This window comes from Embiotoca jacksoni, unplaced genomic scaffold, assembly GCF_022577435.1.
Source record: "Embiotoca jacksoni isolate LCO1_2020_lvr unplaced genomic scaffold, fEmbJac1.0.p SCAF_4, whole genome shotgun sequence".
NCBI classification, from domain to species: Eukaryota; Metazoa; Chordata; class Actinopteri; family Embiotocidae; genus Embiotoca; species Embiotoca jacksoni.
In genome coordinates this window covers 4,775,400-4,798,788 of record NW_027185392.1, presented here as the reverse complement: position 1 = coordinate 4,798,788, position 23,389 = coordinate 4,775,400, and the positions used below count along the sequence as shown (strand labels likewise).

The following is a 23,389-nucleotide window of genomic DNA, read 5'->3' as shown; positions in this document are numbered from 1 at the left end:
TGCAAGTCGTGAAATTATTTAATTGAGCTAAATACTGCTTTTCAACTACTTGTTGGGGAGGTTAACTTGTTCATGCAGCTGAAGGTCATGGAACATGTGCATTTGTATACATGTTTCTCTTGTGGGGCCTTTCCACGTGTTTATACTAAGTATTTACATCTGTAGCCTCACGTCTGTAGAGGAGGGCTCATGCCAGGTCTTCCGGGTTGAAGAATTGTTATACTATGCAGTCGGAATGATGAATCATACATAGTGTATAATTCTAATTAAACAACAATGACACACACAAAAAAAAGAAAAATCAGTTTTGCAGGTCGTGAGAATTTTAAAAAGACTTAAAAAAAACAACTAAGCCCTAATCATGAACTGGTATTTTATTTTAGATTTTCAAAATATGAAAATGGACAGTGTTTTGGATAAGGAAGATGAATTCCTTGGTGAAAGAAAATCAGAGACATTTCAGTCAGCACAGAATTATGACTCTTCTGATATAGTTTTGATTAGACGTGTCAGCCCCTAATGGGGGTTGTTACAGCTGCCAGAACTTTACCAAACTGCCTGTTTAAATGATTTCCTCAGTAAATATCTGGTCCTTTGATATAACAGATTTTGCTTTCCCTATTTTCTGTCTTTGTAGGGTGAGGTAACTGTCTGGAAAAGAATTGTCTGTACGGGCAGATATTTGTGTATTTCTGAAATGTCTAAAATATGTCTTCAAGGTATAAAATGTAGAAGGTTCGATCAGAAAATAAATGTAATGTTTATTAAGTTCTTTATTTGTTAAAGCACAGTTGGAGATGATAAATAACTTAACACCTCTAAAAATCTTGTGGTTTAAATTCTCCCTTTGCTGCAGCAGTGTACAGGTGTCGTCCAGCTCCCAATGATGTCATTGTAGGGTGGTTACAGGACAGTTCTGACCACACTCAGCTGGACGCCTGGCTGTAGTTGGGTGAGGTCAGAGGTGAAACAGGGTTGAAACGTTTAAACCAGTGAGAGCAGCAAAAAACTGCTTTTCATCCTGTTGTTAAGCCACTCCTTAAAAAGGGATTTTAAACACACACAAATACATTTAATGATTGGTTCTGTATATTTGACTCAACATTAAAAAAAAAATTAATGTACACATAATAATTAATGTGTGAATATATTTGAGACTATAAGAGAGATGTTGATCTTTCAAGTGGCTTAAATCGCTATTTTTATAGTAACCTTGCTACAAATTACAATACAATAACAGTGTGATGATGTGAAATGAGATGAAAATTATCCCGGGAAACTGTAGCTCTGTTCAATTTAAGCTCATTGTTTGGCTGCCCACTACTTTACTTTTCCATACTGCTTCTCTAACAAACCACCTCTGACCTTTAACCCCTCTCATAGCAACATTTTTGGCTGCATCAAAGAGCTGCTTTCAGTGAAAGAGGTCAACAGTCCTACTGTACATCCCTAGCTCACTATCAAACAGCACACAGACAGAGTGAAGGACAAACTGGGAAACATAGTGGAGCATTTAGAAGCTAAAGAGTCATATATATTCCCAAGTAGAGTAATATGTCAAATGTGCTGCACATTGAAGAGGAGAAAAGCAAATTCTGCTGAAACGACCTTTACATTGTGTACTGTACTAAACAAAAACATGAAAGATATACGAGTGAGTTCTACACCCCTTACGATGGATAATTTCCCTGCATGGTTTTTAATTAATAAGGACTTGGATTCTGCTTTAGTTGGCAGAGTGTTACAGAGGAGCCCACACCAAATCCTGCAAACAAAGGCTCACTGAACTGAGCTTTGAATCTGTGGATAAGCTCCATGTTCTGTGATACTGAGTAAAAGGCAACGGTGTTTCCTGAATAGTCCAGGTACACTCCAATTCGTGTAGCCCTGGGAGCATTAGGAAGGTCTCTGTCTACTTTGTTGTGCCAAACAGAGTAGCCCGAGTCGGAGCAGAGAAGGCTCCAAGACTTCTCGTTGTAGCCCAGTAGGCTGTGTGAATTCTTGCCCTTGCGGCTGATGCTCTTGTAGGCCACCCCTACTGAAAACTCCCCGTGCCACTCAGCCTCCCAGTAAAACCTGAAACCAGTCAGAGGCTCCTTGCACAGCACTTGGGAGAAGCCATCAAAGCGGTCTGGATGATCCGGATAGAACTGGATTGTTTTCTTCCGGGTGATCCTCTGATTCCCATCTGTCAGGACCAGCTCTTTATAGACCGTGTTCGGATCGAAGGACAACTTGCAGGAATCTGAGTAAAACAGCCACAACATGCCTTTCTTAAGTATTTACATTGATATGTGGAGCATCTAATTGATCAAAAAAGAAAAGGTCATTCATTTTTGTATTTCCCATTTTCACTTGCAACAGCTTGTTATCTAAGGAACCTTAAACAGTTTACTCACATCTCAAGAAGTCTGGTCTGGTTTTTGGCTCCTGAAAATCAACCCTGGAAGGAACTATTTGGATATGAAAACATGGATATTGTTGTGGTTAAATTTACAGTATATAGTGTAATTCTTTAAAATATTCAGTTTACAGACACTTACCTTTGAGCCGTTTGTCTCCATTTCTTGGCAAAAGTATGTACACAGGAGTTTCACTCACTGTGAATACATTACATTATAAGTCATTATAAGCCTTTTAGTGGCTCACTTTATGGGTTTCACAAAATACAGATTTATTGTGAATATGATCTGCTGGAACAAACCTGTCTTGGATATTTTGCCCAATTCCTTTTTACATATGTCATCCACATGCTCTTTCATCTCCATGGCAGTTTTGCTCATCTCTCCGAAGGAGAACTGAGGGTTGATGAGCACTTTTGGCACCATGGCCTCAGGAGGAACACACAGGGTCGGAAAATTCTGTTTGAACAAGGAATAATGGTGCTGTCATCCAGATACACAAGAGAAACTCAAAATGGAAAAGAAGTAGTACCGATCTGACTAATTCAGCTCTACAACTAATATGTAATATTGACAAAGCACATAATGATGTCAGTGTTAAAAAATATTCCCACAAGTAGTGCGTATGTACAGTGGCTATCTATTTTTTAACCACAATTCATACTCAGCCTGCCAGTCGTTATAATAGAAGGAAAAACTGCTGACAAACATTGATCGAGAACGAGGGAAAGCTTAACATAAAAAGCTTTTTTTAACATTCAATACAGTATTATTATTTTTTCGCCGAAATAAAAAATAATAACATCAAAAGTAAAGGCAAGTCATTAGTATTTTACTTGTGTTATATTGGATAAAGAACAGACACAAATGCTAATTATTACAGCTCCGTAAAATCTTCCAGCACCTGCAGGAAGTGAATGTTGTCCTCTGTTTCGAGGATCTGCCGTAGTTCTGCGTCTCGGCGCTGTAGCTCCAGTATCTCGTGCTCCAGACGCTCTACGTAGCCGTCGGCCTGCGACATCGCTGACTGCACATTGGCCATTATCATCTGATTGATTTCAGCCTTCCAGCGCTCCACCGCCTGCAGCATTTCATGAAAGGTCTTATCGCTTTCTGCCTGTGCTCGTTGGGCGCCACTCTGAAAAGTAAAGTCAGTTTGTCAGGAGTTTTTCTATACGATGAAAGCTATACTTGATATCACCACTGGATTGAACCATTTTAGAATATTTCGAAATTCTACTCATAGAGGCATTAAAGTGAAGCCTGGTGTTACCCAAATATTACCAAAATATGGGTCTGGGTACGCTTGATTACAGTGTACTGGGCGTAGACCTCTGGTTAATTTTGAAACTATTGAAACAGCTTTAACAAATCAGTATGTGCTGAAACCAGCCGAAACACTGCCACCGTTGCAACTGCCTCTCTCTCTCGAAAAAAAAAATCAACTTCAATATCATCTCACTTACAGTAACCACCGACACTGGTTGCTGATTGATCCGCTCTCCAGAGAACTTGAGTGGACGTTACTATGAGCAGCGTGTCCAGACTTTAATCACAGTGGAAAACTGAAGTGGTGAGCAATATTCTGGTGGAGACAGGCTAATTAAAGTGACCATTTTTGTAAAATAGCTCACATCTCAGATTGTATCCCACAGAGCGAGGGTTACTTAATCAGCCAATATTTTTCATACCCAAGCCCAGGGCCTCCTCTTCTGTGTGCCAGTCATACAGTCCGATTAGCAACTTGAGATTTGAGGACGAAGTTGGATTTGAAAAACAACGTCCACGACAAGATTGTTTTCACATGTTGCCAGTTTACACTAAGTGTAAAACCACTAAAATCTAATAAAAAGCTGAATTGTCATTATATGATTGTCAATGGGTTCAGAGATTGCCTATCAGCCAATGCATTCCACCTCTTTTGCTCTTCACACTGACTGTTTACCTGCATCATGCAACCAAAGCCCACTCAAACATGATTGATCAATACTATATACTACATTTGGAGTTCCAAAATCTTCTCCCATTGCCAATAGATTCTGCAATGCGTTTGCTTAGGCTATGTCTGATCTTACTTTTAGAACATCCACATTATGCTTGAGATCCTGCAGCTCCTTCATCCTCTCTTGAATGATGTGCTGGACTTCAGACTGTGTGACCACTAGGACTTTCTGATAGAATAAAAAAAACAAACATGAAAACAAAAATGAAGGATTTTGTAAATCAAAGTTTTTCCACAGTCAGTTTTCATTCATCTTCTGTCTGAGAAACAAAAAACAATATTTGAAACTCATAAAAAACTGATATTAAATTCACAGATGAAACCGTTTTGAAAGGTTCATGTAAGTTTAAATTGCCTTCATTCGTCCTATACAACAAAAAAAGAGGCAAATAAATAAGGCAAATATGTCACTCAGACCCAGACAGATTGACTAGAACTATTAAACCTCACTTGTTTTTCGATGCGCTCTTCTTCTGCTGAAGTAATGTTGTGGGTTCGATGCTCTCTGACAGTACACAGCACGCAGATGCACATCTGATCGGAGCGACAGAACAGCTCCAGGCCTTTCTCATGCTGGGGGCAGATCTTCCTGTCCAGGTGGCCCGTTTCATCCACTAACTTATGCCTCTTGAAGGTAGACGACTCATAATGAGGCTTGACGTGCGTTTCACAGTAGTAAGCCAGGCACATGAGGCATGACTTGACAGCCCTGTTGCGACGGCCAACACAGAAATCGCAGAAGGATTCCCGGTGCATGTAGGGGAAAGGAGTGAGTTCCGGAAGATGTTGGCGTGGCTCATCGTGCACATCGGGCAGGTTTCGTCTCAGGACAGGCCGTGGAGTGAAGGTTGCACGGCACTGCGGGCAGCTGTATACACCCGTGTGGTCAAGTTGATCCCAGTAGATCTTGATGCACTCCAGGCAGTACGTGTCACCACAGGGAATGGTGACTGGGTCTCTCAGGGTGTCCGCACAGAGTGGACAGTAAGCATCTGGTGGTAAAGGGAAACCAGACTCAGCCATGATGTTTTAAGAATTAAATTGGGAAAATGATCAGAATAGTTTACTGTCAGTTTGTCGCATGTGAATTCCCAAATTGTTCATATTAATAAGTCCACCGAACGATGGTCAGTCTTGTCCTGCAAGTAGGATGAGATCCAGAAAGAGTCCATATAGTCTCCTGTGATCCTACCACTCCTTTTCTAACCAGACAATTCTGTTTTCTGCTGACATTTAAAGGGAAGGCTTTGTTTATACTATAAACAGACAGGTAATGTTTTCCCACACAACCCCTTTTCCAGCATCTGAGTGAAAGTACTGAGGTGTGCAACTGTGATGGAATTTGCTTGACAGGCAGGAATTTCAGTTAAACTCAAACAGTAAGGTCAAGTTGTCAGCAAAACAAAAACTACTGTTGGCCAGCCAAAGCATGAATGGACCTTGAAAAAGCTAACATCTTTTTTTTTTTTCAACTATTACATAATTAATTTAAGGTTTGGAAATTCAAAAATATCAAAGAATCTAATTTCTTATGTGAGGAAATAATAATCAACATTGTAAACAAAAAAATGGTGTTGGTATTTCACAGTGAGTTGAATGATTCTGCTCTCTGTATTTAACATTTTTACAAACCAAATTTCCCCATGACATAATGTCAACACAAAGCTGTTTGGCAATTTAAAAAGCACATGACTTAGAGGCAGTTTTGTGATTAGAGAACAGTTCCACTGCCTCCTGATGTTTTTACATTATTATTATTTCCCTTCAACCAATATTTACTGTGTCGAGCACTGACTGCGCTCGATAGTATTTAGAAGGTGAAAGTCAAAGTCCTTCACACCCTTCATCTTTTTGTTTGACTGACCAACAAGTTTCATGATGGTGCCTGATGTCAAAACAACTTGGTCTGTTTGTCCTGTGCACAAAATATAGAACATGTGGGTTCCCACATGAGAGCACTTTTTTGGCACTTAAAAGACACTGCAAGAAAAAAAAAAAAAAAAAAATTAGCTTCGCTTGAAAGCACAACCTGTTATTTACAAACAATACATTTAAAAGAAAGAATTTGTACACGTTAGCGCTTAAAAATGTTCTGATACTTTTACTATAACAACTTCATGAATCATTTTGTGAACCCGGCAGTAAGAAAGCACAAGACTACCCAATTTCCATGTAATGCTCAACCGCTTAAGTTATATCCAGAATTCATGCTGTCTCTTCATGTAATACCTGAGGGACTTCATGACATTGAAATCATCGATCGGTCGGGGCCATACCATCTATTGCACAACTCCTTGTTCGTCTTGTTGCTAAAGATAGTTTTTTCGATGTTCAGGCTCATTGTCATGCAGCAGAGTGAGTTTGGGATCGATAATCACGTTGATTGATGTGAAGCTGTGAGACAGGCTGATTCACTCTGTAATGTGTCAGCTTTATGTTGTCAGTGCTCTTTGTTCTATGAAGGGCCACTCTCATCTTTGCCCAAACAAGAGAGCTCTTGTGACAATGACAGTAACACAGACAAAGCAAGAGGCTGAATGAGAGATGGATGAAGGACATGGCAGAAAGCTGGAATTGGGTTTAATGTTTCACAGAGGGGAAAAGGGTGAGAACAACAAATGGGGAGAAACGAGTACATGCTAATCTTTCTTCATGTAGCATTTACCCCGAAAACAAGAAGATACAGAACAAAAAATTCTTCTGACAGAACAGAACAAGATAAATCCTTCCATAGTCTGCACAGAGAGACAGGGAGCTAATGAGACTGAATAGACACTAGTGAGGCTGAGTGCAGATGATGTCATAGACTGTACTGGTTGGTACTCGCTCCCTCCTTCCTTCCCCTCCCCTCTCTCCTCTTCCCTCTCTGTATCTCTCCTTCTCTGTCATCATCGTGAGAAAGCCTGGGAGTGGCAGGAAGGAGGAGAAGACAAAGAAGAAGATAGAGGAAGAAGAGATCAAGCGGCTGCAGGGGTTTCCTTAATATCAACGCAGGATCCTCCTTTTTACGACATCAGGTACAGCTTACGTTTTGAGGAATTGTAGCATCACTGATGCCTCCAGTAATGCAGTAATGATGGGTGGAAATAGTCTTAACAGCAGAAAAAAACCTCGGCGCTAGATATTTAACAGATGCCACGCATCTTAGTTCATGCTCTGCTTACTGATCTGTATTATTTATATGGTGTTTGTTCTTACAAACAACAATAGATTTAGAAAGAGATGCATTTTCTCAAAATAAAATGTAGCCATGCAACATTTATTTTACATTGTTGATTAAGTACAAGCTTTTATAAGCTATTTGTTTTTATGGTGTTTATTATACCACCGTTATACAGAAGCGCATTGCATTCATGCGCGAAAACAAAATGTATCCGGATCTTGTAATTATGAGAGATTTTTTTCTCGTAATTATGCAACCTGTAACTTCAGAGCGCATAAAAAGTGCATTAGTAAACTGACTTCTATCATCAATGAAGTACAATTGTTTTGGAATAACTGTTGTCCTTACAGCAAATTGTTTCTGTTTTAACACAGTTATAAGTCTGGTTTTAAGTCACTGTTTATTATGCAGCCTTGGTGTAAGTGATGGATAAGTCTATGTTTATGTTTGTGTGTATTTGTACAACCATCTTTATGACGGCCAGTTTGAGTTTTACACCACTGATGTGAGGACATTTTGATATCTTATGGACATTTTGGCCGGTCCTCACATCCCTCCAAGGGGCTGTTTAATGTTTAAAACTTGGTTTTAGGGTTGAGGTTAGATTTAGGTTTAGGTTACATTAAGAATAAAGGTTTGGCTTAGGGTGGGGGGGCTAGGGAATGCATTATGCCAATTAATGCCCTCATGCATGTGTGTGTGTGTGTGTGTGTGTGTGTGTGTGTGTGTGTGAGAGAGAGAGAGAGAGAGAGAGACACTGAGTAGAGGAGAAGAAGAGGAAGAGAAGAAACATGTTTTATAACTCTCTGTAGACTGAAGAGCAGAACAGCCATTTGGAAATTGAGTTGATTGAATTAAATTGGCTTGAGAGCAGCTTCAGCAACACTAACATCATGATGGATGAAAAAGTGTTCATTTCAGTGTGTTTGTGTGTGTGTGTGTGTGTGTGTGTGTGTGTGTGTGTGTGTGTGTGTGTGTGTGTGTGAGAGTGAAAGGGAGAAAGAAAATTAGATTGCCCAACATTGCAGCCTGCTCTTGGCAGACCAGCGGTCAATCAGCTAATAGAATCATTATGAATTTGAGAGTACATTCTTTAAATTAAAACCGATGTCCTCACAAGAATGTAAAGTAAATCAAAATTCACCCTCTAAGACATTTTGCCAGCACTATTTGAGGGCTATTTTAAGGTTTAGACGTAGACCATATTTATCCATGACACTTACAGCATATGTGTAGCAGCTTCACGCTGGTTGATTATCATTTCCGACAGGAACATAACCTATTTTTAACACTTCTTTACAACATTATATTTTGAACTAACCAACTAAACTGGGTGTGAATTTGTTAGCATGGCCGAGGGCTCAGTGTCTGTAGCAGAGGTGGAGAACTCCTTCCAGAAGTTTGCAGTCCATGGGGACACCAAGGCCACGGGGAAGGAGATGAATGGCAAAAACTTTGCTAAGCTCTGCAAAGACTGCCATGTCATCGATGGCAAGAACGTCACAACCACAGATGTCGACATAGTTTTCAGCAAAGTCAAGTAAGAGTTCATCCGGGCTCCTCCTTCCACATTTGAAACCTTCATAATGCCTCCATTCAAAATGTACTTTAAAATCCATGTTTGTCCAGAGTCAAGCCATTTCTCTCAAAATGTTGCATTCAAAACGTGACGTGACGTCACAGTGAGCGTTGACCATCAAAATCCAAGCAATTCATTTTTTAATCCAACTGAATGTTTGCGCCAAATTTGAAGAAATTCCAATGAGGCATCCCTGAGATATCACGTTCACCTTTGAGCCCCAAAATACAATCATTTCATCCTGGGGACCAAGAAAGTGTTTGGGCCAAATTTGAAAAAAATCCTACAAGTTGTTCTTGAGATATTGTGCTCACAACCCTGGGATGGACAAAAGGACAAACCAAAAATCTAATGTCTCTAGCCTCAGCTGACATTTAAAAATATGTACCACCAACTCTAGTTTGTGGCGCTTGCTTTTTTAATATGAATATAGGGCATAATAAGTCCATTGTATAGTAAGTAGCTTCCTCTTTTTGCCTGCCCATTGGCAATATATTAATATGCAAATATGATCTGAACTTTAATGTTACTTTCCTCAAAAAACAGTTGACCATACTGTGTTTCTTCAGGGTGAAGTCAGCTCGTGTCATCACATTTGAGCAGTTCCACCAGGCCCTGACTGAGTTGGCTCCCAAACGTTTTAAAGGCAAGAGCAAAGAGGAGGCACTTCAGCAGCTCTATGGTCTCGTTGTTGGGAAGGAGCCTACCAACGTCGGAGTCACTGTGAGTACTTATTTAGAACCACATCTTCAGTCTTTACTGCCTTCAGGCCGGCAACATCTAAAAACTGCACTTACGTATCAATCCAAAGTTAACTGTCGTAGTGTTTTGATTGACCTAGAATTGTACATTTTATAGTTGTAGACTAAACCATACATTTAACAATTTACAATAGATAACAAAATACCTAATTTTATAAGATTCAATATGTTTGTGGTGTATTAGGGTTGGGGTAAGAACCTGGAGGGATTTCAATCTCTGTTTGACTGAGATTCAATAACAAAATGTTATTCTTGAGAATAGAAACAGAGAAACAGATATTCCTCTACAGCCATCAGTCCTTTTAGAGGGATAAAGTAAGAGGCAGCAGACATAAAACATGTGCGTTTTTATGTATGTGTGTGTATGAGGAGTGAAAGTACAGCCTGTTTGCTATATTCAATTTTATTATGCATACATTTGACCTTTCATTGCTGTTAGAAAGCGGCAAAGGCAGCAGCAGTGGACCGACTTACCGATACCACCAAGTACACTGGTTCACACAAGGGACGGTTTGACGAGTCCGGCAAAGGAAAAGGAAAGGCCGGCCGTGAGGACACGCCAGACACCAGTGGTTACGTGTCATCTTACAAGGGCAGCGGCACTTATGATGAAAAAGTAAATGAAAAATCATGAAAACTTTGTTTCACCAATAATCTGAATTTGGGGTATTAAAAAAATGTTATGGCTACTTCATTTTTGAAGACAATATAATGGCGAATAGCATGTACAATTAATAGTGTTCTGTATATTTACTGTTGTTTTACACAGACCAAAAGACAAAACTACTTGCTAACTGCTTTGCACTATATGCACTAACATTGTGCCTTACCGTAGATATAGCCGCGAGTGTAAATGCTGTAATATAAATATGCTACAATGCTCAGCGACCTTGATGCAACAGATGATGTAGCTGGTTTCAAGAAATGACCCAGTAACTACTAATTCACCCTCTTGTCACTTTACATTTAAATGCATTTTACTACATGACCAATCACTGCCCATTATTATTCTTGTCATGGAATTTATATAATTTATATTATTTTAGTTAATGATTTCTTTTCAGTAAATTATGGTATAAAATGTAACAAACAGTGAAGAACAGTGTTGGACTCCACTAATGAAGCTTAAATGTAAAGAATAATCTCACAAAGTCTCTTCTTATTTCGTTCTTTGTCATCATGCTGTGATTCTTAATGCTTATATTATATCTCATTTCATGTTGTTTGGTTTTCGTCATCGGCTCAACGAATAAAGAATGTTCATTTTCTCACTGAATGAAAATGCATTTAAAGAAAAGTGAATGTAAAAATCTAAATAAACATCAATAATGTATCAAAAGGGCAATATTTGTATGTTTTATATGATTGTTTGGGTTGTGAAATGCTCCAATAAAACATCATAACAGAGGAAAATATGAACACATGGTATTTAGGGAAATATTTATGTATATACATTTATGTTTAATATGTATTACATATGTCAATACTATCTTGTCAAAGAAACAATTATACAATAGCTTTAGTTTTAACAGCACTTCATGGTATCTCACTAAATATATGGTTTAATCTTTGCGTCATAATTCACATTATACTGTTGTGAAGCCTTGCTACCAATAACATTGAATACTTTAAGAAGATACTGTTTCAACTGTCAGCAGTTTGGACCCTGTCACATATTTTACTGTATGAGATGATATTTCAGGCTGTTAAACACAAGAAAAGCTGTAACAGAACTGAAAAATAAAAATTTCTCAAGTATATTTCCTCAGTGAATAATAAAGGCTCGTCTGACATAAAATAACCCTCACATGAGCCTGGAGGATTTTCAGAAATAGCTTGGATACAGTTTCACAACATAAAGAATCCTTGTAGGACAATAAACACTCAGCATACACTCATCCATCCAACCTGGACCTTCCTTGTAATGTGATACTCTTGCCATTTATGGAGGATTCAGAGAAACCGTTTTACAGTGCTTATCATGGGGTTCATATGTTTAAAGATAGCTCTTCTCTTCTATATGTGACACTTGAGGCCTGAATCGATAATTATCGCCTGGGTTTTTTTGGTATTGAATTTCATAATACAGAACCTATAATCTTTGAACTGTCATGTTCCACTCATTATTCCAGGGAACATAACACATAATCAAGGAATACAAATAAAAATGATTATATTTGAAATTTTGCAGAGTAATCATTGTTATTTTGTCATCTGTTAAATTTAGGCTGAACTGATATAAAGATGGGACATCATGTCATTATTTACAGACATGTACAGCCACATTAACTGCTTTCCAGGACACTCAAAAATAGCTCCAAATTGAAATGTGATAAACTTGTCAAACTTGCCCTGAATTTCTGTTGGAAGATGAATTGAAGTGCAATATTCTCTCCTTTTTTTTGCACTCTCTTTGCTATGTGTCTTATTCCTCAGCAGCTCAATTAATCCACAATGTTAATTAACTAGTTAGCGACTGGTTCTGTCTGCCTCCTTTGTTTAGGATTTAACAGACTGCTAATTGGCATTCATACTACCATAGTTTACAAGCTGTTTGGTTCTGACTAGATTGGTTTGATTGACCTGGCATATAAACAGCCTGCAGTTGCAAACTGTATTGATAGAAGGACCTTCAGTTCGTTATTTATTGGTTATTAAGTCATCTTTCTGAGCAGTCACACCTTGACAAACCAAATGTGTCATTCTTCTAGTGCGAAGTCAAACCTTATTTCCCTTGACAGGATGCAGCATACTAAAGTCAAAACCCACAATGTAACGCACACTCACAAGCTTTTGAGAAAATCTCTTTGTAACATGCAGATTAACGTGTATGTGTGTGTGTGTGTGTGTGTGTGTGTGTGTGTGTGTGTGTGTGTGTGTGTGTGTGTGCATATGTGCAGATTTGGGGTCCTGTCTGGGACGTGACAGTGTATAAATACAAGTTCTGAAAACTTGCTGACAACTTCATGTCTGGTCAAAACTTTTGATCTTAGAGTTGCTCAACACTTTGTCCTCCGATAGACTGGATAGTTGATATTTCAAAACACCTTGTAAGTATATGAAAAATTCTGATTTGATTTGGAATTTAACATTTCTAACTAAAACGTTTTATTTATTATAACATATGATATGATTATTTATTGTGTGTTTATATCACTGGGGGTATCAAGTGGTCATGTTCCTTCACCCGTGTTTAGTTGAGTTAGGCTCACGACACCTCGGAAAGTCTCAGCAACAGTCCTGGCGTCCCAGAACTAATACTCACACCCCCCCATCCCTGCTCTACCTGTTTTACATATGACTTGTGCCCATGCACATACTTTGGCAACGTTATTTTTGCTCAAAGCAAAGATCATCAGGAGTAATAGCTGGAAGGAAAAGCTACCTTTTAAGAGGACAAAACAGGGTTTAGGGGTAGGCCACCATCTGCTTCGACCAGTTGGTTTGAGAGGAGCAGCTATGTTCCGCAGGCTTTTCAGGTTACCGTAATTAAACAAAATCTCGACATAAAAAGCTTACTCATAATAGAGGTGTGCTAACAAATTACAGACTTGTACCGAACCTGCCCTTCTAAAATCCTTGAAAGCTGAATACTAGGCTTACATTCATATGGTAGATTTTGTTCATCAATTTCAGGTAGTTATCTGAGATGTGGTATCCTACCTGTCCATGTATGAATAAAATTGCTTTGCAGCCTCTATGTACTGCTCAAATGCAAATTATTTGCTATTTTGCCTGTGCAATCATGTTGAATTTGATTCCGTGTGGGTAAGGTTGTTGTTCTGTAAACAGTACAAAACAAAACAGACAAAACAGGAAAAGAAATGTACTGTATGAATTAAATTGTGATCATCAGTGTTTAAAATCAGATGTCAAAATAATACAAATCAGGGATTCTACCAGATGCACTTAGTAGGAATATTAGATTTGGACATGATAGATGTGACAGCTGCTAAAATATCTATTATAGTGAAAGAGTGCAAAGTGAAAGAGGAAAGTCTGCCTGCATGAGTGTTAATGTGATGCGGTTGTGGTTTGGCATATAAACAGCCTGCAGTTGCAAACTTTATTGATAGAAGGACCTTCAGTTCGTTATTTGTTGGTTAGTGAGTCATCTTTCTGAGCAGTCACACCTTGACAAACCAAATGTGTCATTCTTCTAGTGCGAAGTCAAACCTTATTTCCCTTGACAGGATGCAGCATACTAAAGTCAAAACCCACAATGTAATGCACACTCACAAGCTTTTGAGAAAATCTCTTTGTAACATGCAGATTAACGTGTGTGTGTGTGTGTGTGTGTGTGTGTGTGTGTGTGTGTGTGTGTGTGTGTGTGTGTGTGTGTGTGTGTGTGTGTGTGTGTGTGTGTGTGTGTGTGTGTGTGTGTGTGTGTGTGTGTGTTGGCATACGTGCAGATTTGGGGGTCCTGTCTGGGACGTGACAGTGTATAAATACAAGTTCTGAAAACTTGCTGACAACTTCATGTCTGGTCAAAACTTTTGATCTTAGAGTTGCTCAACACTTTGTCCTCCAATAGACTGGATAGTTGATATTTCAAAACACCTTGTAAGTATATGAAAAATTCTGATTTAATTTGGAATTTAACATTTCTAACTAAAACGTTTTATTTATTATAACATATGATATGATTATTTATTATTGTTTTTTTTCTTAAATCTGTTGTACAGATAATTACTAATGTAAAATATCTTTTGTTCATGTCGTATGTGTGTGTGTGTGTGTGTGTGTGTGTGTGTGTGTGTGTGTGTGTGTGTGTGTGTGTGTGCGTGTGTGTGTGTGTGTTCTGAAGCTGTTTGCCTAGCTGTAATGATGAAGAGTAACACACTGCGTTTTGCTCCACTTTGGCTGCTCCTTTGCTGGATGCTCCCTGCAGGCTCCAAGAAGGTGAGTGGGCCATTCAACCCTGATGAGGCACGATAAGGCCTGGCACACACCTCCTGTGTGGCGTGTACGTTACCCGTTACTGCGTGGCGTCATTTAATTTCAGCATCCATATTAACAGAATTGGAGCAGCCACACTGCCTGCTGACACGAGCGTCTCAGCTGTGTCTGACGTATCGCGTGTGCGAAAACCCAGTGTAGGCCCTAATTATATCATGATATAATACCAGGTGGGGAGCGATGTTTTCCCTGCAGCCCTCTCCCTTCTCTCTCAGTATCACTCCCCTGTCTCTGTGTGAATGCCGTTGTGCCTGTGGTTCGCACTGTATGAGGGAAAACAAAAAACACGGGCCTGCTTTTTGGTTACAAGTCATCACTTGTCGCACCCCAAAAACACTATACTGATGGCCATTTTTCAAAGAGAAACGTGTTGATTCAATGGTAGGAGCTGCAGCTTCAGCACTGCAGTTGATAGGCTGGGTGAGAGGTAGCCGGCGTGGATACACACACACAACCAAGCCGCAGCTAGAAGTGTGTGAGAGGTAATGCACATGTCAGGCAGCCAGTGTGTTCCAGGCCTAAGTTATCTCACCAGTTATGTGAGGCAAATTGAACAGTACATATAAGTTCAAAAAAAGTACATTTATTCAATAAATACCCAAATACATTTATCTGAGAGTTTACTTTTTTGATCAACACGTTACACATAAAACAATTGTGACAAACTACAATTAACTGATAACATTATAATACTTTGATACTAATGTTCAAGCAAATGTAACAGGGGCCATTCTGCTTAATAGATACTTCTACTTATGATACTGTAAGAACATTTTACATACTACTCAAGTCAAACTTAAATATTGGAATTTTATTTAATTTATCTTAGTATTTTTTGAGTTGTTATTTTTACTCAAATAAATGATGAAGTGCACAATGGTTAAAACTGCATGTAGTTCATAAAATTTCATCTCAGTTTGTCCTTCTTCTCCCTCCAGATCAGTTCTAATTTCACTTTACAAGATGTCAACCAGGCTATTCCACTGAGCATGGAAATGGGTGCTGTGGATGACATGTACTCCAACTGCAATGCAAAGATGGCAATAATGGTCGAGAACAAATATTTTAAAAAAGAATTGGAGGGAGTATTTCGAGTTGTTTGGCAAAAGGCAAAAAAATGTGCATCCGGGAAATATGAAACTAGAGAAGATGCAGCTTTGACCATGGATCATCTGCAGGCAATCTGTGTTTATACATCTGGTTATAAAGAGTTGTATAAACGGTTCAATATTGCAGTCAGAACCAATAAAAATGTCTATGACACCACCTTTCAATACCATTCATTACATTTCTGGCTGACATCTGCCATACAGATCCTCCAAAATAAAGCAGGCTGTCACAATACTTACCGAAGAACCAATGATGTGTTTAAGGGGGAAGTTGACCAATTAATTCGATTCGGTTCCTTCACATCCACCTCCAAACTTTCAAATCTGAATCACTTTGGTACAAAGACCTGCTTTAAAATTACAACCTGTTATGGAGCTTTCTTGAAAAAATACCCACACCTTAAAGATAGAGAGCAAGAGGTCCTCATCCCCCCCTATGAAACATTCCAGATAACGAAAAAGGGTGAAGATACTCAGAATGACTGTGAGGTCGTTTATGTCCTGCACAGTGTCGGATACATCAGCATTCTAAACTGCCAACTTGAAAATTAAATAGTATATTAGTGGAACTGGTGGACCAAAGTGACAACTAAATTGTGAATTTAGCATTGTTCAGCAAATTCCCTATGCATAGTGTAGCTTTTGCAGGCTTCGGTACCAACATGTTGAACAACAACATGGTCAACCAATCCTAAAAGGATCTTTGATGCGTTTTTGCAATTGCCAGCATTCCTATATGAACCAAATAATTGTGTTATACATTTTCTGAATGTAAACAATAAATGTTTGAAGCAGCAAAACATATATGTATTATATTTATTTTTTTAGTGAGTAGCAATAAATAATCTACATATAACAAAACCCCAAAATTTGGTTGAGATGGATATTGTGTCCTAATTTATTTGCACGTATGCACACACACACACACACACACACACACACACACACACACACACACACACACACACACACACACACACACACACACACACACACACACACACACACACACACACGTTAATGTGTTACAAAGTGCTTTTCTCACAAGCTTGTAGTTTGGTTTGTCAAGGTGTGACTGCTCAGAAAGATGACTCACTAACCAACAAATAACAAACTGAAGGTCCTTTTATCAATACAATTTGCAACTGCAGGCTGTTTATATGACAGATCAGTCAAACCAATCTAGTCAGAACCAAACAGCTTGTAATCCATGGTAATATGAATGCCAATTAGCAGTCTGTTAAATCCTAAACAAAGGAGGCTATAATATGTTCATGTTTTCAAAGCAAGCTCCAGTCTCAGCCTGACGTACAGAGACAACTGGGAAGAGGAAGCCATGTTAAATATGATCTCAACCAAGACAAATAAACAAGTATGAGCAAAATGTATGCATTATAAACTTCACAAAGCTCATAGATGTCATAGTTGACGTTCTGAACCCATGCGCTTCATGTGTGCTACTTCACAATTATTGTAACTAAATTACACCTCACAGTTTAGTTTTTGTAAATTAGTATAGTAGATTGATGCAATTCATTTCATTTTTGTTTGTTTTGTTGTTCAGAATTATCCACAACAATTCTATATTTAATAAGAAAAGGAATAAAACAACATAGAAGTGGGATCAGAAAACAAAGGTGAAGTAGGATGGCTGGATAATTATGAATTATTAATTGTTAAACAAAGAAGAGAACACAGTGTCCGAGCTTTTGTGTCATCATGACACATAATCAAGGAATACAAATAAAAATGATTATATTTGAAATTTTGCAGAGTAATCATTGTTATTTTGTCATCTGTTAAATTTAGGCTGAACTGATATAAAGATGGGACATCATGTCATTATTTACAGACATGTACAGCCACATTAACTGCTTTCCAGGACACTCAAAAATAGCTCCAAATTGAAATGTGATAAACTTGTCAAACTTGCCCTGAATTTCTGTTGGAAGATGAATTGAAGTGCAATATTCTCTCCTTTTTTTTGCACTCTCTTTGCTATGTGTCTTATTCCTCAGCAGCTCAATTAATCCACAATGTTAATTAACTAGTTAGCGACTGGTTCTGTCTGCCTCCTTTGTTTAGGATTTAACAGACTGCTAATTGGCATTCATACTACCATAGTTTACAAGCTGTTTGGTTCTGACTAGATTGGTTTGATTGACCTGGCATATAAACAGCCTGCAGTTGCAAACTGTATTGATAGAAGGACCTTCAGTTCGTTATTTATTGGTTATTAAGTCATCTTTCTGAGCAGTCACACCTTGACAAACCAAATGTGTCATTCTTCTAGTGCGAAGTCAAACCTTATTTCCCTTGACAGGATGCAGCATACTAAAGTCAAAACCCACAATGTAATGCACACTCACAAGCTTTTGAGAAAATCTCTTTGTAACATGCAGATTAACGTGTATGTGTGTGTGTGTGTGTGTGTGTGTGTGTGTGTGTGTGTGTGTGTGTGTGTGTGTGTGTGTGTGTGTGTGTGTGTGTGTGTGTGCATACGTGCAGATTTGGGGTCTTGTCTGGGACGTGACAGTGTATAAATACAAGTTCTGAAAACTTGCTGACAACTTCATGTCTGGTCAAAACTTTTGATCTTAGAGTTGCTCAACACTTTGTCCTCCGATAGACTGGATAGTTGATATTTCAAAACACCTTGTAGGTATATGAAAAATTCTGATTTGATTTGGAATTTAACATTTCTAACTAAAACATTTTATTTATTATAACATATGATATGATTATTTATTGTGTGTTTATATCACTGGGGGTATCAAGTGGTCATGTCCCTTCACCCGTGTTTAGTTGAGTTAGGCTCACGACACCTCGGAAAGTCTCAGCAACAGTCCTGGCGTCCCAGAACTAATACTCACACCCCCCCATCCCTGCTCTACCTGTTTTACATATGACTTGTGCCCATGCACATACTTTGGCAACGTTATTTTTGCTCAAAGCAAAGATCATCAGGAGTAATAGCTGGAAGGAAAAGCTACCTTTTAAGAGGACAAAACAGGGTTTAGGGGTAGGCCACCATCTGCTTCGACCAGTTGGGTTGAGAGGAGCAGCTATGTTCCGCAGGCTTTTCAGGTTACCGTAATTAAACAAAATCTCGACATAAAAAGCTTACTCATAATAGAGGTGTGCTAACAAATTACAGACTTGTACTGAACCTGCCCTTCTAAAATCCTTGAAAGCTGAATACTAGGCTTACATTCATTTGGTAGATTTTGTTCATCAATTTCAGGCAGTTATCTGAGATGTGGTATCCTACCTGTCCATGTATGAATAAAATTGCTTTGCAGCCTCTATGTACTGCTCAAATGCAAATTACTTGCTATTTTGCCTGTGCAATCATGTTGAATTTGATTCCGTGTGGGTAAGGTTGTTGTTCTGTAAACAGTACAAAACAAAACAGACAAAACAGGAAAAGAAATGTACTGTATGAATTAAATTGTGATCATCAGTGTTTAAAATCAGATGTCAAAATAATACAAATCAGGGATTCTACCAGATGCACTTAGTAGGAATATTAGATTTGGACATGATAGATGTGACAGCTGCTAAAATATCTATTATAGTGAAAGAGTGCAAAGTGAAAGAGGAAAGTCTGCCTGCATGAGTGTTAATGTGATGCGGTCGTGGTTTGACCAAGGGCTGTTTTTAACAACACGTGGGAAGTCTGTGTGAAGTCTAGTTGCTGATACAACTGAAATTAAGAGTAAATAGTTCTGTAATTGTTATACATATGTTTACTATATTTGGTAATATTTGGCTTTGACAATATTTTAATTTCTAATTTATTAGAGTCCTCCACTATGTGGCAACATAATTTGTCATAGAACGTCATACAGTTCTATGACAGAGTCAACTTTTATTGGAAGATACTACCATTTTAACAGGTCTTAAACTTGCTTTTACTCTTTCTACTTTAACAGGCCTTGACATTTTGCTTAGTCCTGTAGGAAAGGTATTGATCTATTCAAGTATCATTGAATGTACAAGGAACCTGATACTGAAGCAGCTAAACTGAACTGAGCCATCATTAGTTTGATTCTGTCTTATTGCGCTTTTTCTACTATGACAAGCCAAAACTTCCTTTGTGAGACAGGCCAGTTAACATTTAAAATGTTTCAACAAAAGTCCAATAGATGGCAGCATTGCCCAATGATTTGTCCTCCAATTTTTTTACTTACCCGAGATGTTCTCAACACTAAACTCTTTTTTTGTGTTTATGTCTCAGCCCTGCTGCATTTTGATATTTTTTCAGTTAAATTCTCAGCAGATGCAACAAGGGGTTACAGGGCGGAAAGGCATGTCGTGTTGGAGAGATGTGGAGAGCTAATCAGGGAGGAATTAAAGAATCACAAAAAAACAGAGGGAGGAAGAGGAGATGCAAGATACTATGAGTGCTAATAAAAGGCAAAAACATGAGTAAGGGTACGGTGAGGATTAGTTTTGCAGGACGAGGGGATAAAAGACAGGTGAAGGTGAAGAGAGCAATTAACAGGTATCAGAAACTTGAGGCACAGCAGCAATGAGAGAAAGACAGACAGAGCCAGGTATGGAGACTGTTACTATAGAATGAAGCAAGAGGGAATAAAAACCTTGTGAGAAGATACAGTGTATTGGTGAAGACGATGTATTTGGTCTGGCTTTTGCATAATAGGTAGAAGACTGGAGAATAGACCCAGTGGAGAATAAACGGTGTACGAAGCATACACAGTGAGGTAAGAGTGTGCATGCGTGTGGGTAGGGAAGGTGTAGTGTTAAGTGAATTACTCCAGAATTCCCAACTGAGAGAAAAGAAATGAATGCAGCCAAAGAAATACAGAGGGGAGGATTTGTATGGACGGGGAGGAAGGGAGAGGAGAGTGAAAATGCAGAGCAGAGGATACTGAGTTGGCTCGAGTAGTGAGTGACAGAGTGAGTTAGAGAGAAAAGGGGGGTGTTTAGGAAAACAGCAGCAAGACAGAGATGAGGAAAGTAGAAAAACTTAAAGGAGAAATTCAAATGTGAGTGACTGAGCTAAAAAGAAGAGTGAAGCAAGCAAGGGGGGGAGCAAGAACGGGCAGGGTGAATGGAGAGAGATGATGGAAAAGTGCAACAAGGAAGAGGGAGGGAATAAATTGGGTGGTGAAAGTGATGAGGTGAAATTTAAAAAAGTATGAGTTTGGGAGTGGAGGGAGGGAAACTGCAGGAGGAAGTGACGAACTGAGAGATTGTTCAAGAAATCTAGGAGGTAAGAGAATGAAAATGATTTTAAAGGAAGGGAAAAAAAAGATATCAGGAAACTATAGAACAGGGTAAAGATGATCAAATGATGGAAATTCTGGTGGTAAGAAAACAGGCAAGGAGTAAAATATGGGGCAATGTACAGAGGATGATGGTAAGAGCAGAAGGAATGATGGAAAAGCCGTAAGAAGAAGGAGGACCATGAAGTTAAGAATAGGGCTTGGGAAGGAGGTAACAGAAAAAACAAAGAAAGTATAGGGAAAGAAACATGGTCTGCCATGAAGGGAAGATTGTTGTAAGCTCTGGCAGAGACAGAGAGAATTATCTTGGAAAGTATTACAGCAAGCCTACAGAGTGGAGAATACAGGAAGAAAAAAAAGGAGGAAGGAAGAGTCAAAAGGTGTGAATGGTGAGGGGGAGCTGAGAAGCGTCGGGGGAATCTGAGAGAGAAGAGAGGAGTGTAAGATGAGGGGTCGTGAAGAAGACAGAGAGGACACTGAAAGTTGAATACTTACTGCTGGTGAAAGTGGAAGACTATACTACAGACAAAGAGGGAAAGTGGTGCAACACTGAATAATATAATTTACAGTGAACTGACCCTTGGTGATTATTGGAGGAAAGTGAGAAAGAGTAAGTATTTTCTTTTACGTGTTGCGTTCAGGGTTTCTTCCGTCTATCACTCAGCTGCAGAGTCTCCCCATGTGTGAACCTGCAGAAGATAAGAAGGTATAGATGATGAATACCTGGAAGGGAATTATGCAACATTCTTTGTTTTTAAATTCTCAACCCTATTGGCAATCAAGGACATCAATTCTAGTTGGTTCTTAAAAAACAAGGTGTTGGCTTGTTTTTTGCAATATCTGCACACTGGACTGTAGGTGTGGTACAAGGGCAGAGTGTGGTTGTCGATGAAGGAGGCATGGTTAAGTTTTGACCTCTGAAACCCTTGATGAGGGTTATGTTGATCATTGTTACAATTATATAATTCTATACAAAAATTAATTATTGTCTATAAGATGAGGCAAACTTCTGTCAAGCATACAACTTCCTTAAATCACAATTTGTAAATTGTGCCACTAGGGGGCTAGCTTTAAAAAAAACTCTGGCTCCAGCAGGTTTCTGTTCATAAAAGCTCAACTTCTCTCAGAAAATACAAAGTCAATACATTTTTTTGACAAGTCAGTATGGTGTCATTCGCTAAAGTCAGTCCTTCTGATCAGTGCTCTCGTTGTCCTTCTGAAAATAATTACATAACTGATTAGATATTTGGCAGACTCAATGCTTGAGTGAGACTGAGAGCTATGAGGTAAATGAGTGGAAAGGCCCATAGAAGGGACATCATTTCGTGAAGGATTTTGGAAGACAAAGGTGACAGGGAAAGGATTGAGATAATGGGAAAAGATGCACTGCTGGGTGGATAAAAAGATAACATGTTACAAAGCAGAGGAGATGTATACAAAAGAGATATCGCCATCTGAGAGGCACGAAGATGGATATTTGTAATGTACTTTTTGAGGATTGTCCCCAACTGATAGCAATAAGGATGAAAGAAAGGATGGACAGAGAGAGAAAAATTGGAAAAACAAAGGGACTGGCATATGGAGGTTTATATATATTCCGAATTGGCTTTTCTATACAGAAAATATGTTTTAATGTATTGAGAATGGACATTTTTGCAAAGGGCTTTCAATGTATTGGGACTTGCTTTTACACATAACTATAAATAAGAAGAATAAGAAAAATTTGACTGACTTTCGGTGAGCAAACACAGTAGAAATGCAATGATAGACATGGGTATGAAAAAACAACAACTGGAGAGACAAACTATAAAAAGGTCATTCATTCTGAGAAGAGAGGAATGAGAGGAAGGAAGGAAAGAAGTGGGAGACAAAGGGGACGAAAGAGGAAGGAGAGGACGTGGCTGGGTGATATGTTTTGATGAGTTAGTGCTAGTAGATGCAATAGAAGGTATCCCCTTCAAGTGGGTCACAGAGGCTGCAGAAACAGACATTAATCATACATGGCAGCATGCTATTGTGTACTGTGTGTGTGTGTGTGTGTAAATCGTTCTGAGTTGTTTCCCTCTATTTCACATACAGATTTGGAAAATAAGTGTGTGTGCGTGATTGTGTGTGTGTGAGTGTGTGTGTGAGTGTGTGTGTTTGCATGCATGCAATACTAA

At 38.8% G+C, this 23,389-nt stretch overlaps 3 protein-coding genes across 3 annotated transcripts; 2 read left to right on the top strand and 1 right to left on the bottom strand.

Moving 5' to 3' along the window:
* Positions 1–743: 743 nt before the first annotated feature.
* Positions 744–5,583, bottom strand: ftr84 (finTRIM family, member 84). Its single transcript, XM_069168339.1, has 7 exons — positions 4,855–5,583; positions 4,478–4,573; positions 3,307–3,540; positions 2,705–2,861; positions 2,544–2,600; positions 2,400–2,453; positions 744–2,245 (listed from the first exon to the last, which is right to left on the bottom strand). The coding sequence occupies exons 1-7, from the start codon at positions 5,425–5,427 to the stop codon at positions 1,704–1,706; spliced, it is 1,713 nt and encodes a 570-aa protein (XP_069024440.1). The 5' UTR covers positions 5,428–5,583; the 3' UTR covers positions 744–1,703.
* A 1,705-nt stretch (positions 5,584–7,288) lies between these two features.
* tppp2 (tubulin polymerization-promoting protein family member 2) lies at positions 7,289–11,246 on the top strand. Its single transcript, XM_069167774.1, has 4 exons — positions 7,289–7,421; positions 8,916–9,107; positions 9,716–9,869; positions 10,347–11,246. Exons 2-4 carry the CDS (start codon positions 8,917–8,919, stop codon positions 10,539–10,541), a joined length of 540 nt encoding a protein of 179 aa, XP_069023875.1. The 5' UTR covers positions 7,289–7,421; position 8,916; the 3' UTR covers positions 10,542–11,246.
* Positions 11,247–14,455: 3,209 nt separating this feature from the next.
* On the top strand, positions 14,456–16,760 carry LOC138209239 (ecto-ADP-ribosyltransferase 4-like). Its single transcript, XM_069167684.1, has 3 exons — positions 14,456–14,470; positions 14,715–14,809; positions 15,805–16,760. The coding sequence occupies exons 2-3, from the start codon at positions 14,732–14,734 to the stop codon at positions 16,525–16,527; spliced, it is 801 nt and encodes a 266-aa protein (XP_069023785.1). The 5' UTR covers positions 14,456–14,470; positions 14,715–14,731; the 3' UTR covers positions 16,528–16,760.
* The last annotated feature ends 6,629 nt before the right edge of the window (positions 16,761–23,389 follow it).